The 16016-nt window shown below is 46.9% G+C and overlaps 1 protein-coding gene across 1 annotated transcript in view; it reads left to right on the top strand.

Annotated features, from left to right (window-relative positions):
* Nucleotides 1-16016, top strand: part of LOC144141451 (glycosyltransferase 25 family member-like) — a 263290-nt gene that overhangs the window by 37989 nt on the left and 209285 nt on the right. The window contains exon 2 of the mRNA XM_077673010.1: nt 15923-15997. Within this exon, the coding sequence (XP_077529136.1) occupies nt 15963-15997 (35 nt within the window). The 5' untranslated portion in view covers nt 15923-15962. The remainder of the gene's footprint in view (nt 1-15922; nt 15998-16016) is intronic.

The following is a 16016-nucleotide window of genomic DNA, read 5'->3' as shown; positions in this document are numbered from 1 at the left end:
AATACATATTAATTACATCGAAAGCAACACACATACAGTAGCAAAATTTAAACAGTTATATTTTACAGAGGCGCCATACACTATAATACAATGGGAAGACAGTGATGACGTGAACACTATTGCGATTATTGCGATTAGACCACTGTCAAAAATTGCTGCTGCGGCTGTGCACGAACAGAGCCAGGCAGGGCATTCCACCACTCTATGGTGCGGGGAAAGAAACTGTATTTGAAAATATCGGTTCGGGCAAATATTGATATCAGGTTAAGATAGTGATGGCTTCGCGTTGATAATGGTCTCGAAAATGTGAAGTGAGTATCGCTATAAGGGGAGTGCACGGCAGAATGTAACAATTTTAACGACTCGATGCGCCTGCGTTCGGCAAGTAGGGTTAGATTAAGAGACAGCAAAGCAGAGGTGGGCGAAAAATGTCTGTCGTAACAGCGGCATATAAATCGAATGGCTTTTCTTTGAACTGATTCGATTTTATTAATTTCGAGCTGCTTGTGCGGGTTCCACACGGGTGAGGCGTATTCGATTATTGGGCGGATTAATGACTTGTACATAATGAGTTTAGTATCTTTAGGAGCTTTAGCTAAAACACGACGTAAATATCCAAGTTTTTTTAAGGCTTTAGCAGTTATGTAGTCTATGTGTTTCGCCCATGATAATTTATTGTCGAAGATAACGCCAAGATACTTGTAATTATTTACCCTAGACAGCGTGCAGTTGTTAAACGAGTAGCAGAACTGGGAAGAGGATATGCTGGTAGTGAAGGTTAGTATAACAGTCTTATTAAAATTAATTTTCATCTGCCATTTACTGCACCAGGAACAGAAGTTAGCAAATGATTCGTTGAGAACTTGGTGATCGTTTTGCGAGTTGATTACTTGATATAACACGCAATCATCTGCATAAAGTCGTATACTGGAATTTATGTTACTCGGAAGATCATTAATATACAAGAGAAATAACAGTGGTCCAAGGACTGAGCCTTGTGGAACTCCTGAAGAGACATCCATAGTAGAAGATTCAGCAGAATTAAAACAAACAGATTGTGTGCGCTCGGAAAGAAAGTTAGAAATCCATTGAACAAGAGAAGGATTTTTTAGTATTGCGTTTAATTTACACAGTAATTTAGAATGAATGACGGTGTCAAAAGCTTTTGAAAGGTCTATGAATATGGCATCTATTTGGCTTCCGGAGTCCATGCTGCGAGATATGTCGTGTGTAAATTCTACCAGTTGCGTTACAGTACTGAAACCACGACGAAAACCGTGCTGAACTTTTGATAGTATGGAATTTGACTCAAGGTACTCCATTATATGTTTAAAAATTATATGTTCGATAAGCTTACATGAGTGTGAGGTTATAGAGATGGGCCTGTAGTTCGAGAACAGTTGTCGATCGCCCGCTTTAAAGAACGGAAGTACCTTCGTATGTTTCCATGCTAAAGGGACAGTGGCGGTGGACAGCGATTTCTGAAAAATGATGGTGAGGTAACGGGATGTCCAAAGTGAGTAGCGAACGAGAAATGCATTCGGGATATTATCCGGTCCCGCGCCTTTTTTAGTATCTAAGTTCAAAATGAGGTTCAGAATCCCTTGCTCACTCACTGAAACATCGGTAATGGGAGAATAGCAAGGAGCATTCGAAAACGGAGGAATTACACTGTTATCGTCCGTAAAGACTGAGTTAAAATACGTGTTGAAAGCGTGTGATATCTCTTTAGTATTTGAGATTATTTGGCCTCCGGAAACAAATGAGGTCGGTGTGGTGTTAGTAGGTGAAACTGTTTGCCAAAACTTACGTGGATTAGTTTTCAATAAACCCTGCAGCTGGAAACGAAAATAAAAGTATTTAGCGCTATTAATTTTGGCATGAAGAAGCTCTTTGGCCTTGAGAAAGCGGTCAATGCTCTGACCATTGGTGGATGATTTCTTACGCCGTAGGCGGTTGACTTTACGCGATGCATGTAAAATGTCGCGATTCATCCAAGGAATGTTCGGGTTTATTTTCTTTGTTTTAAGAGGAACGAAGCGATTAATGCAATCTTGAATGACACTTTCAAAGTTTTTTACAAGAATGTTTACATCACCATCGAGATTAAGATTAGAAAATGTATTAAAATTGCCAGCTAAAGTATCGATAATAGAGGTATCGTCAGCCCGGTTGAAATCATGAAACGTTGTATAGACGGTACGAGGTTTAGGTAATGAACAGGGAATTGAAACAAGAACACCTTTGTGGTCCGAGATACCATCAATTATATCATAGGTGACATTTTGCATCAATCTAGAGTTCACAAAAACTAGGTCAAGGATAGCAGTCAGTCTTGTAGGGGAGTGTACTATCTGGGTAAGGTCAAGACTCAAAGATTGGGTGATCAACTCGCGCCCAATTGCAGTGTCGCTACCAGGGTAATTTAACGAGGACCAATCAATGCCTGGGACATTAAAATCCCCCATTAACAATAAGTTACCGTGTTGAAGGTTATGACTCAGCATAAAATGGCTTAAGTTGTGCAATGTATCAATTGGAGAGCCGGGTGGGCGATAGAAAAGACCTATTACTACAGATTGCTTGTGGAGATGAAGTTTACACCAGGCGGATTCTATGTCAGAGGGAGAGGGCAGGATTGAGAATTTAAGGCTTTGACGAAGGAGTAAAGCAACACCCCCTCCTTTCCCTATTTGACGATCAGTTCTAACTGCGATATATCCGGGAGGGGTGAATTCGGAATCGTAGATGCCGTCATGCAACCAAGTTTCAGTAATCCCAACAATGTCAGGTGAATATACGGACAGAAGAGCAAGCAAGTCTGGAAATTTATTGACAATACTTCTAGCGTTAAGATTTGTCCGTTTGTCCGTCACCGGGAAGAGGAAGAAGCAACTGCAGATGCTCCAGTCATATTGACAGAACTGCTTCTGTCTTCCCTAATTGACTTCAAATGCTCATCCCACACGTAGCGTTTGCCATCGATATAGACATGGTCATATCGTATTTTGACTGTCGAACCATTTTTGCGGAAAGGCAACGTAGCGCTGAACAGATTCTTTCGTATATTACGTACCCTAAGCGAAAAATCTTCAGTTATGTGATAATCCGATCCTTTAAGTTTTGATGCATTTTTCATGACAAGAACTTTTTCAGTAAAATCCAGAATCTTCATTATGACTGGACGAGGACGTCCATCGCGTGGCTTACCAATACGATGGCAGCGCTCGATGTGCGGACAGGGAATTTCAAGTGATTCCGTTAGCAGCTTGGAAACTTCTGACAGAAGTGTGTCGCTCTTCTCATTGGGATCTTCTGGTAAACCGTGTATTAAAATGTTATTCCTACGAGAATGACTTTCTAAGTCTTCGTTCTTGGTTTCAAGCCTTGCTAAGGGCTGCTTCAGTGAAGCTACCTCGGAACTCAGTTTTTCGCACAAAGGTTTGGAGCCGTTGGTACTGATGGATAATTCCAAGGATGTTACGCGGGTTTCAAGTTCTTCAAAACGAGAATTAAAAGACTGCTTGATGTCGGCAATATCCTTTGCAATCTGGTTCTGGCCAGCCAGCAGCCTTTCAAGCATGACTGTCGTCTCCGGAGCGGGGGAAGTATCAGTTTTGGAACGAGTTGAGGGGCCAGTTACTGCGGGTGATCCATGCTTTGATTGGTTTGAGGAAGGGGCAGGTTTAGGGGGTCCAGGGTTCAACTCAACGTCCCCGCTCAAGAGAATGCAGATAAAACTGTACAGAACATTCAAACAAGAAAAACGTTTGGGGCAGTAGAGCAGCAGCATAAAGCGATCATCACAGCGAATACCGTAGGCGTTCTTAAGGTAACATACCTGCAGATAGAACAAGCGCCGTTTGAGCAACATGCCGAAGCTGCTGCTGTTCTGCCCACTGAAGAGTGTTGAAGGTTTCCGGTCCTTTATACTGGGACACGAAGATGACGTAATCTTGGGGCAGTCCATCATTGGATGATCAGCGGTGACGTTGGCCCAGAACAGTCAACATGCCAAATGAATGTCAACACCTCCCCCTTTCTTCATTCCTGTGGTCCTGTTGCAACTTTCCCAGACATAATTGTCTATGATAGGTGGGGCTTCTAGGTCCCGGAGGTGAGTCTCGGCTAAAGCGTACACGTCTATTCCTTCCCGTTCAAGTTGCTTTTGAATTTCCACCCACTTATCTGGCTTTCTGCCTCCCTGCATATTTATGTAGCTGATTAAATATTTATTGCATTTGTTTTTCCCTTTCCGCTTACGGGGTCTGTGTTTGTCTTTTACAGAATTGTTTGCTCCATTGTTTCCATCCAAATGGCTTCTGTCAACGCTCTCAGTTACGTCCGTAGGTTCTCCGTTTAGCTCTAGGCCTGGCTGCCTCCCAGCGTTGAGTGTGCATGTGTCTCTTGCTTCCCCTTTGTCTCCTAGTTTGCCTTCCTTAGCTGCGCGGGGCCCCCTAAAAAAGCTACCGCTCTCCCACCTAAGCGCCACCCCACCTTGTTTCCTAGCCTGGGGCTGAAGTGAATCCCGTCCCACTGAAAAGCTTGCCTATGTCCGATGCTGCCCACTACCCTGTTCACGTCTATCACTTCAAGCCCAAGTTCCCTGCCGCACCTCACGATCTCGCTGTTAGCAGCGAGTACTACCCGTTCGGTGTGCACGCCCTGCTTCATCACCTCCACAAGCGCGCCGTTGGGTGGTGGCGCCATCTGTCAGACGCGACGCGAACTACTATCATGGCAGTGCGAAAAACGAACGCGCGAAATACAAACCGGGCTGGTTGTAACATCTCTTGAGTGGGCTATCTGATCCTGCAAGGCAGGAGAGCTCCATAACAGATTGTACATAAATGTTTAAATGCAGAGCATTTCAGTAACTCACGATGTCACCCGCATTGGCGTCCGTAGTCCGCACCGCACCCCTCCATACTATATGTAAAAAAATGTACCATCCGGCGCCAGGTTTCGATCCCTCGACCCTGCGGGCGGAACTCAATGTACATGGTGCTTAACCCACTGCGCCACAAAGCCGACACAGATTGGGAGGCTACGGACGCGCCTTATATCCTTGATTCATTCAAATTACTGCTGACAAGCGCTCTCTCGTCAGCAGTTGCCACAAGTGCAACAACATTAACGTAACGCAAACTACTTAACGTCGTGCGCCCCCGGAAATGCTCTGCATTTGATCGTGCCCCTCGCGAGGGGGATGTTGACGCTACCTCTTGCAGAGATTGAGTGCAACCACCCAGAGCAAGGTCCCAAGAGCGGCGCGCGCGCCGTTGGCTGGTGGCGCCATCTGTCAGACGCGACGCGAACTACTATCATGGCAGTGCGAAAAACAAACGCGCGAAATACAAACCGGGCTGGTTGTAACATCTCTTGAGTGGGCTATCTGGTCCTGCAAGGCAGGAGAGCTCCATAACAGATTGTACATAATTTTTTTTAATTAAGCGCCTCACGAGATCAGTACGTGGGGGCAGTCGCAGAAACTGCCGTCGATGCGGCTTCGACAGTGCTACGGCGGCTCTGCTCTGTGATATCCCTCCGACGGTCACGTGGTCAGCTTTGTTCACACAAAATCCACAAAATCCATCGTTTCGCGGCACTCGCTGAAACCGAAACTGCGACTGGCCGCATTGAAAATGCCTCTACATAAACAACCGTCGCACGCTGAAGCAAATGAGGTTTCTACAGGTTATACGTAAGTCACTAGCTACTTATCGCAACAAAAAAAAAAAAAAAAAACAAGATGCAAAATTTTTGTGTCAGTGCCCCTTTAACGGGCAGTCGTCTGTCCGTTAGCTTAGCCGTAGCAGCGGAGGCTCGCGGCCGAAAAGCAGACCGACGCGCAAGAACGGTGCCTAGATGCTCGCCCGGCTACGCGACGAGTGGAAACAAGCACGGAGAATTAAACAGGAACGCCGACTCTGCTATCTAAGACGCTACGTGTCCTCAACTCGCGGCGCTCAGTGCAGATGGCGCTGCAAAGGTGGCTAGGTTAGAGTTCCTGTATATAGCTCCCGCAGGGAGCTACCTGCGGGAGCTATATACAGGAACTCTAGGCTAGGTTGAAGATGCACGCGCTTCTCCGCCGAACATGCCGCCGAACTCACCGCCGGCAGGGACAGAGAGGTACGGCAGTGTGGCTGAATTTTTCGGCGGCTTCAGCGACGGTTTTGTCCACAGTTTGGCTCAGCTTCGCGTCAGTTGCGCGCCTAGTACGCACGGCTTGCTGAGCTTCTTCCACAACCGGTACTAATGAAGTGGTCGTACGGCAAAGATACGTTAAGTAATGGTTTGCAGGTCAGGAAAACAAAAAGTGGAGACCACATACAGACATCTGGCCGCGAGAGAAACGCTGCCTCCTGCGCACTACGTGCCACGAATGGGACGGCGCCCCGTAAATTGGTAAATACGAATTCGCTGTGTTTTCACAGGTATTACAAAAGCCGAAAAAATCCAACTCGTTCTGACGAATAGCTATTCTATAAGTGCCCTCAACTTTATCGCCATTTCCGAACTTAACTAATCCTACTGCTTCGAAATCGGTACGAACGCGGACCACTGGGCTAACGTGCCGAATTGTTTCGATATCTGTGCTCGTGTTGCGCGGTGCTGTAGGCCCGAGCTAGCACAATAGTATAGCTAGCTTCTGCTGTCTTGTTTCGAGCTGCCGCATGGTTTCTTTTCTTCTCTTTTTGAACTGTACAGGAGAGTACGCACTGCACTATGCGTACGTCATACCACACTAACGTAAAGTACACTGCGCTTCTGAGGGCTACATCCAAATAAAGAAAGTCAGCTTGCTTCTTGCTGTATAACGCACGTAAAACGCGGAGTACTGTTTGAAAAATGGTGATGGGGGCTAGGTGCGTTTTAAGCCAACACTCATTTTCAAATCACCTCAACTATTTGTATTGCGTTAAGGGCTATTTCTTTTGGCGTTGCTCCTAATGTAAACACGGTATTCTCCTTTCATAAATTCAGACTACCTGTAAGTGTAAGTAGTGCAGAAGCAACCACGGCAGGGGCACGAGGGTGGACACTTCAAGAACTAGCTTTCCGCATGACGGCGCCACACAGTGCCAATATGTTCCATGCTTTTCCGACACATCACTACCCCTCCCTGCCACCCTCCTTCACCAACATCCGAACATTTGCGACCCCTCAACAGGTTGTCCAGTTGTTAATTACGACATTAAAATACGGCTGTGTGACGGCAGGTATGTATTGCAGCACACGTTACAGACTTAATGTTTTTTCATGTGTTTACATACTATTAGAGATTAGCTAATATTACCTAAAGCAATAAAAATGCAATATTGCTAGATTAGAGTTAATCTAACAAAGTCTCATCTTAATCCCCATAATTAGGATGAAAAAACGGCTAAGATAGCATCTGGTGAAAGCATCTCATCTTGTCTTTTTTTTAACGAACGCAGTAGTTGGGGCATGTCGGCAAAAATTTTCGCCGTCAGTCCCTCAACAGAACGAGCTACCGAAGAGCAGAAAACGAGATAGTCGTGGTTGCAGTGGCGCTGCTCTGGCACCGCTGCTGACGCCGCTAGGGAGGAATAAAGTCGAAACGCGGCTCGCCAACCTGCCTCTGGCGACGCGCCGGTCGCACGCCGCCTTGACAGGTCCCGTGACTGCCGTCACCATTTGTACGCGTAGTAAAATGGAATGTGCAGCTAGCGCACGGCGGCAAAGAGGAAGGAGCGGTAGTGATGCGACGAAAGCCGATACTGGTGGACGACAAAAGGAGCGACAGGTAGCCGATGCCTGCTGCTTCTAAGCGATCAAACGTGACCACTGAGATGGTTAGAGCGCTACGCGCGGTTTTCACTGTGTGAGAGGGGCGTGCGAGAAACGCTGCGTTGCAGACTTGCGAAGCAGGAGCAGGGAGTGGGCATCGGGCCGAGTCTCAGGTTCGCGAGGGAGAGGGACGAGATGATCGAAGATGGCCTGCCACGGGTATCCAAGGCGGGCTTACTAACCTGGACCGTTCCCTAACGCCCGTTCCCTTTCAGTCCTCCCACTCAATAAAATCATGCACCCCTCCGTCTAACGATGATGATGGTTGAACGCGAAGCTTTCTCGTGACGGATTGTTTGGTTGTCGTCTGAGTTTTCCAAACCGCTTCGACCATGTCGAAATGCAACAATTGGATAGACGCCGGCTTCATAACGAGAGGGACGCACGTTTGGTTCCGGCCACGGGAAGCGTTTTTTTAAGTGCAGAGCACTTTATGGGCTCGCCTTGTCGTTGTAGCTCGCTAACGGTCGATGCCAAGCGACTGCCGGAATCAGGCGGCGCGGCGAAATAACGGACCCAAGTCCAGCCTGGTGTACCATCGTCAGGTAGTCACGCCGAGGCTTCGAAATCCACGAGGTTATAGCCATAACCGTTTGAACCTCGTGGACCGCTGGCGCTTGTCATACATCTCCCCGTTCAAGAGGACTGTGATTTGGGCGAGTTGGTGAATGTTCATGATTGACAATCCAGCGCGCAAAAACACGGCACAAAAAAGAACGAGACAGGGCAGCGCTGTCCTGTCTAACTCTCGTTCTTTTTTGTGCCGTGTTTTTGCGCGCTGGATTGTCAATCATCAATCTCCCCGTTGTTTAGCGCAAAGGAAACTGCAGGTACATTTCAGGCAAAATCTGCGTATATAACCGCCAGCCCCCGCATTCATTTAGTCAGGAACGCTCGTTGGGTTGGCTTTTACGATAGTAAGCGAAAAAAGCGGCCGCGCAAGAAAAAAAAATGGCGCGTTCGAAATGGTGCATAAAGACTCCAGCCGCTAAAAAAAAATGACGTGTTCGAAATGACGCAGAAAGGCTCCAGCCGCGCAAGAAAAAATTTATGCGTTCGAAATGACTAAAAACAGCTCCAGCATACGATACTAAAGCAAGCACAAAACGAACAGAACTCCTGCTGGCGCAGTTTCAGGCAGGGGGCGCGGGAGCGCTGCCATGGCGGGAAATTTGAATTGCATATTCATCAAGAGAGGAGTGAGACTGGGCGACTAAGAGCGTGGTGGGTGGTAGCAGTGAGCGGATGACGGCGCCACCACCCATCATGGCGAATCACTGCTCTGCACTTCGTACAGCTTTCACATTGAGTGGAACGGCTTTAGTTTTGCTTTCGCTTCACCCACTATTATTCATAATCATCGTCAGACAGAGTTGGCTTTCGTGGAGGGCAATTTCCCGTTACAGACGCCATCATGAGAACACCAAAGCTTCGCTTTAAAAAGATACTACTGCTTCCTTGGCGCATCTGCCTTATCACTGGGTTGATAAAATCATCGCCGGTACTACGGCATTCCCCAGGTACATTAGTGTTGTCTGCAGGTTCACAAGATGGGAAGGTCCGTGCACGCTTTTTATTTTACAAAACCTGGTGGGCGCCCCCGCGATTCAAAATGCCGTGCACGCATAATCTGCCGCGTAGAACACAGCTATCGAATGTACGAATTATTTAGATGGCGTAATCGTAATCGAGGCAAGAATGGGGCGTCACGGCATTGGCTAGTTTCGTAAATAGTGCCTCCGGCATTGGAATGGGCCTTTTTCCGCGACCACCATCTGGTCATGCCTGTGGGGTCATTTTTATTTGCGTGGCCGCAGACAATGGTTTCGCGCGTGCGAACGTTGTACCGAGTGTCATATTGACACTGTATGAATTTCTCTGGCCGCAAGGCACAACCGTTAATTCACAACTCCACCGACGACACGCGTCCTGAAACCTATTCATTGCTTCAAACAGTGAACATAGCGAACAGGCAGCGGCAACTTAAAAAAAAAAGCAGCGAAAGGAGTATATACACAACCACGCCCGATCGATAACGAAGATACGGCAGCGGCAAAACGCGACAAAAAGAGAGCCCCAAGGAAAGTTTGTCGTCATCGATGCTGGAGGCGATTTTCTTCTCGCGTAAAAGGTCCATTATAAGAGGTGCTGAATACTTTGTCGACTTGGTTCAAAATGTCCAGATGACGGCGCTAATAGGAATTTTTACATTATAGAAGCCTGTGTCAACTTGCATCTATGAAAAATTTGGCCTTGAAGAAAAGGGGAATCTATATATCATAAATGCGCAAAGCGTGACTAAAAGCAACGCTCTGTAGAAACAAATGAATGCGATCACTGTCGTACAACGTAAATTTTTTTTATTGATTTCCAGAAAGATCATTTTTGTCTTTCGCACCTACTTTTTGTTTAAAATTTGCTACATTTCATCGATATTTGTCTTTGAATCCAGGAAAGAAGCGACGGACCTGGCTCCGCCGAAGCGACGGACCCTCGCGTCAACGCGCACGTTTTAAAAATAGATTGGACTTAATGCGTGACATCATCTGCTTTTTAATGCGTATCATTCTTTGCCGAGTACCCCCACAGTTAGAAACGTGTAACGACCTGAATTTTGACAATAATGCAGATTTCGCGAATGTTCCACCTGTAATCATTTAGACAGGATTGAGAAAAACAAAAAAATGACTGTAAAGAACTCACACTCAAGACAAGCGGCATAAGAATGCTAAGCATTAGCAGACAATTCTCTAAATTTCTGCAGATTTTATCATGTAGCTTGTTTGTCGTCGCTGCAATAGTGTATAACCAAATTAAGTACGAAAAATCACGCAAACGACTCGTGTCACGTTCAAAATACTCGCACTAACAAACTCTCCGAGCACCATGGAGGAACAACCGGCTGCGGAGATGAGGTGCAGAGGCAACTTCCTTTGTCGTTCTTAATTGATTGATTGTGGGGTTTCACGCGCCGACGCAACTCAGGCGATGAGGCGCGCCGTAGTGGAGGGCTCCGGATTAATTTTGACCGGCTGGGGATCTTTAACGCTTTGTCGTTCTTAAGTTGGACCCGAGTATACACGTACTTAATATACAGTTCGTACGTCCAGCATCACAAGCGCACATCTTTCTTTATGTATGTATGTATATGTAATATGATATATATATATATATATATATATATATATATATATATATATATATATAGAGAGAGAGAGAGAGAGAGAGAGAGAGAGAGAGAGAGAGAATCAGAAAATGGCAAATGAGGGGCCCGGTGAAATAAGACAGAAAATAAGGGTTGGCAGTCATGAAAACCTCGGAAAGCAAAAAACAAAGGGGAGGTTGTGGTGGGTCATAGGAACAGATGAAGAATTTTTTGAGTCAGAAAGAAATTGGGGAAAAAATGCCCGCCGGGTGGGATCCGAACCCACGACCTCCAGAATACCGGTCTGGTGCGATAACCACTACGCTACCGGCGGAGCTGTTGCCCCACCAGTTTCTCGGGTATTTATGTTAACGTATTTTTTGTTTCCTGTACTTGGGGGTGGCAGCCAACGCCACTCGGACTACGCGGGGTGAAGGGGACCTTCTTTTAAACCCCCGGGCCGTGACATGAGTGCCTACGACATGTCGAGAATGGTCGACCAGCGTTGAACCCTCTTAAGCTACCTTTGGCACCAAGACGGCCAGAACAGAGGCCCTCGCTAAGCATGTAGCGAATCAGAAAATGGGAAATAAGGGGCTCGGTGAAATAAGACAGAAAATAAGGGTTGGCAGTCAAGAAAACCTCGGAAAGCAAAGGGGAGGTTGTGGTGGGTCATAGAAACAGATGAAGATTTTTTTTAGTCAAAGAAATTGGTGAAAAAATGCCCGCCGGGTGGGATCCGAACCTACGACCTCCAGAATATATATATATATATATATATATATATATATATATATATATATATATATATATATATATATATATATATATATATATATATATATATATATATATATATATATATATATATATATTATATATATATATATATATATATATGCTGCAAAACAAGAAGACGGATAGTGATAACAAACAGTGAAATGACGTCAATGACGTCTGTGCTGTGGACACGCCTTCGTCAGAATACAAACAGAGCCCACGAAAACTGCTAATTACCATAACAGCGTTTACACATGTTTGGCGGTGCGTGATACCAACAGCTAATAAAAGCATTAATCGTGATGTGTGATGCTATATCAAGGAAAACATGAATTCTTTGTGACAAATGACTGAAAATCGTAGAAAAAGTAAGGGCAAAAAAATTAAACCCAGTTTAAACCAGTGTGAAACCTGAAACAGCGGAGATGTAGTTACCTTGTATCGGCTCGAACGTCTACGGGCGCTCGCCCGGGAACGCAGCGCTGCCGCTGTCCAAATTCTACGGTTCGCGCAAGAGAATCTGCAGCTAAAAATCAGCGGCGGGAGGCTCGATTCTCTCTTCCTCCCCTACGGGGAAGGAACGGAACCCGCCTCTGCGAAACCGCTGCGCGCTCTATCGGTGTGTCGGGCACCTGCTCCTACTCTTGCGTGACGCACGGCCTTCAGCAGATGGCCGAAACGGCCCGACCTACAACAGTTCCGCTGTTGAAAAGAATGGCCGTGTATCTGCTCCCGTCACTGCAAATGTCGAAAGACATTACGTATATTGCCTCTCCTGCGTCATCCGCCCACATCTCTTGCTGTTCCCCCCCTGTCTCGGTCCACTCCTTGGAGGTTTGCTGCATTCAGTTTTCCGGCCTTCGCACTGCTGGCGCGCCATTTGTTGGAACTTGGCGTTTGAGCCACGAGCACAAGACTCGGGCGCCAGCTGTTTTGTATGTTGTGGCTAAAACATTGTTTTCAACGCATTTCTGATTTGTTATCGTAAATATCTAGCACACGTCGATTTTTAATTGAAACAACACTGCAAGTACCGCTATTATTTATTTTTCCTTCATATATGCCTAATATGTTTTCTTTTCGCTGAACAATGTTGATAAATATTGAGCATGTTTCTAGATTTCTTTAATCCAAAACGTTTTTCGTATATACAATTTTTTTTTAGCTTTGGCCGTGCGGAGCACCGACAGAAAGATAGACGGACGCAGTGACGGACGGACAGACAGACAGACAGACAGACAGACAGACAGACGGATGGATGGACGGATGGGTGGATGGACGGACGGACGGACGGACGGAGGGACTATCCTCTTTAAAACAAAATAAATAGAAGTTATATAAATAGAAATAGTATACAGCACAACAAAGTCAGCGCATATCGTGAGTGCGAAGGGGCAAGGACAATAAAGAATAATTCATAAATAAAACAGGATAACACCACTGCTTCCATTGTGAACAATGAATTCAAGTATATAGCGTGGAAAGCCTGGCTAAAGTTGAAAATGGTTCATCACTGGAACTGCGCACAAACACCGAACAAGCGAGTGAAACACGTTTTCCTCTCTCATGCGTTTTTTGTGCGCAGTTCCGATCATGTAAACAATGCCTTAAGGTTAGAAGGGCACGCATTCCTGATATTCTTGGTGTGTCTCACGCGCACGCGCGTGCGCGCGCGCATGTGCGTGCACACATGTCGAACATTATTAATCTTCTTAAGGGCGCATGAATTTTCAACGCGTAGTATTCAACACAGAAACCCCTTTCTGGTTATATGGTTTACTACGACAGAGCACACATTGCTCCCTCGACACATCTTCCTTTCTTCAAGCGTGTTTAACATTGTCGGAGGTCATCCTTTCGGCAAATTATCAGGTACTGTGCTAAGATCACGTTTCGAAACACACTACGACTGGGAGGTCTTCGTGTCGTACCTCATGCATAAATTTAACACGGAGGAATCAACGAGCACGCGTGTAGGCTATTGTGCGTGCCCAACTAGGCCAATGAGTTCTTGAGACAGAACGTTGTTAGTGTCGAAGACGCTGTCTTTATTTTGGACTGAAAAGTACAAATACAAGTGCAAGTACAAGTACTGTAATTAAGGTTTTCTTTTTTTGTTTTTTTGCTTTCGTTCGGGCCCCTCTTTTTGTGCTTTATCTTCGGATTATTTTTCGGTGTTTCTTTTTGCAGTTTGCAGAAAGGACCCCGCTAGTGTTTCGAACTACATGTCGACCCATCGCAGTGGCCGTTTTTCGTGTGAAAGCGAAAAGCAAAACGCCCGCGTGTCGAGATTGGTCCGCAGCCCTCCGCGACGCACCTCAAAGCCCAGGCGCAGCTTCAGTGTGTAAAACGCCCCTAATACTTGGGGTCGTGAGCCAATGAATTAAGAGTTCCTACGTCGTTCTCTTAGCGCACAAAATAGAAAACGCTGTTTTTGTTTTTTATTATTATTATTATTCATACGTTCCCCTATTGCTATTTCATAACTCCTGATGTTTAGAACCTTACTTTGAATACTGTAAGGAACTGAGCGCAACTTTTCGACCACATGCGTGCAATTGGGGTCTTACGCTGGGGTCTTACGCTCACCTCATGAAGGCGTAAGGGTGCCGTCTTCCCTCTCACTTCAATCTTTCCCTTCCACCCCGCCAGTCTTACGACCTCTTTTGCCTTGCATACATATACAGCGACCTTGTCAACGAAGAATAATCACGCGAGCGCCGACCGTCCTGACGCCCGCCGACTATTGTCGCCGCCCAACCTGCGCGGCACTTTTGTCTTTTGTCCCGCCTCTAGGAACTCTAGAATGGCGCCAAATGTTTATTTCGTTCCAGGCATGGGAAAATTGCCTTGGGGAGTGCCATTCTTTTTAGTGCCGTTGCTTCTCTGGGTCAATATCCTGACCGGCAACCTTGCTACTTTACGCCTCCCTTTCCCCTCCTAACTTTCTAGAGCGCAGCTCTTAAGCGGCAACTCCTGTGGTTTCGCGGCGTTCCTCGCCGTTGCCCCTCGATGTAACTGAGAGAACGAGGAGGACACCGAAGAGAGTGAGGAGGAACGCGGGGAAAAGGAGCATGGCGAAAATTTACACCATCTTCCCGTGAGGGGAACCATGGGGTAGATGCGACGCATCGGGGGTTGCCGTTGCGTTTCCGTTGCGTTTCCGTTATGTCAGCATGTGTATTGCTGTTGTTGTGTATCCTATTTACGCAGCATGTTCACCCCCGATGCGTCGCATCTACCCCATGGTTCCCCTCGCGGGAAGATGGTGTAAATTTTTAACCGAGCGCAAGCTGCGCGCTAACGCACAGCTGGCACGGCGACGGGAGCGAGCGCAGCCGAGCGCAAGCTGCGCGCTGACCGCGCTGACGCACAGATGGCGCTGCGGTGAGAGCGGCGGAGCGCGCAGCTGCCGCGGCGAGGAGAATGGGGGAGGGATGCGGACTACGCCGCGACAACGACGCGGGACAAGGCGAGTTAAAGAGATGCGTTGCATCTAAAATGTGAGGAGGAAAGCGAAGTGCGCGAGGCGGGCTCGGCTGGGGCGACCCGCTACGAAAGGCTCCATAGCAGCGCGCGCCGTCGTACGTTCGCCCATGACGCGATCACGTATTGAGAGGAAGGAAGTGCTTCGTCTACCGCTGCAGCTAAACGAGCTGCCCGAGCACAGGCTCAGCGCCGCCGACGCTAGAATCCAGAGGTGCGCGCCGCCGAAGCCGCAGCTATGCGCTGTCGCCAAGAATACTCTGCAGTTGACGCCGCCGACGCAGAGGATTACCGTCGCCGCCCATACACATATGTCTGTCTGAAATTATTTGCCTCAATCTATTTTGCAATGTCTAAGCAGCGAAACAGCTGCGCTCAAATTTCGCGTTAGGGGTCGTAATCGTCAGTCAAACTTTCTTTTTTTGTGGGCTTAGCGAAGCGAGAGGGATAGGAGAGCACATACTCTGATGCGCCAGGTTTCTTGTGTAGAAATATCACCAAAACTGAACGGCTTCCTCCAACCGTGCTCTCCTTACTGAGGGGTTGCCGTGGAGTAGAACTTTTGCAGCAGTCTACTCAAGAACCGATGCTGATGCAGTCCCCATTTTTGTTCTCTTTGCGGTCCATACTTCTTCATATTGAATACATGCCCTTGGCCCCTCTGCTCACGTGTCCTGTCTTTGTCTTCTCTAGGAAAATCAACGACAGTTACATCCAAGAGCACGGTATCCGCATGCTGCCTGAGTACGCCGACCCGTATCACAACAGGTAAGTAAGCTTTTATTAT

The sequence above is a fragment of the Haemaphysalis longicornis genome, unplaced genomic scaffold, assembly GCF_048455015.1.
Source record: "Haemaphysalis longicornis isolate Haplotype H1 unplaced genomic scaffold, Haemaphysalis longicornis Haplotype H1 scaffold_1, whole genome shotgun sequence".
NCBI lineage: Eukaryota > Metazoa > Arthropoda > Arachnida > Ixodida > Ixodidae > Haemaphysalis > Haemaphysalis longicornis.
Note: the sequence above shows the minus strand (reverse complement) of the source record. Positions and strands in the feature narration are given on the sequence as shown.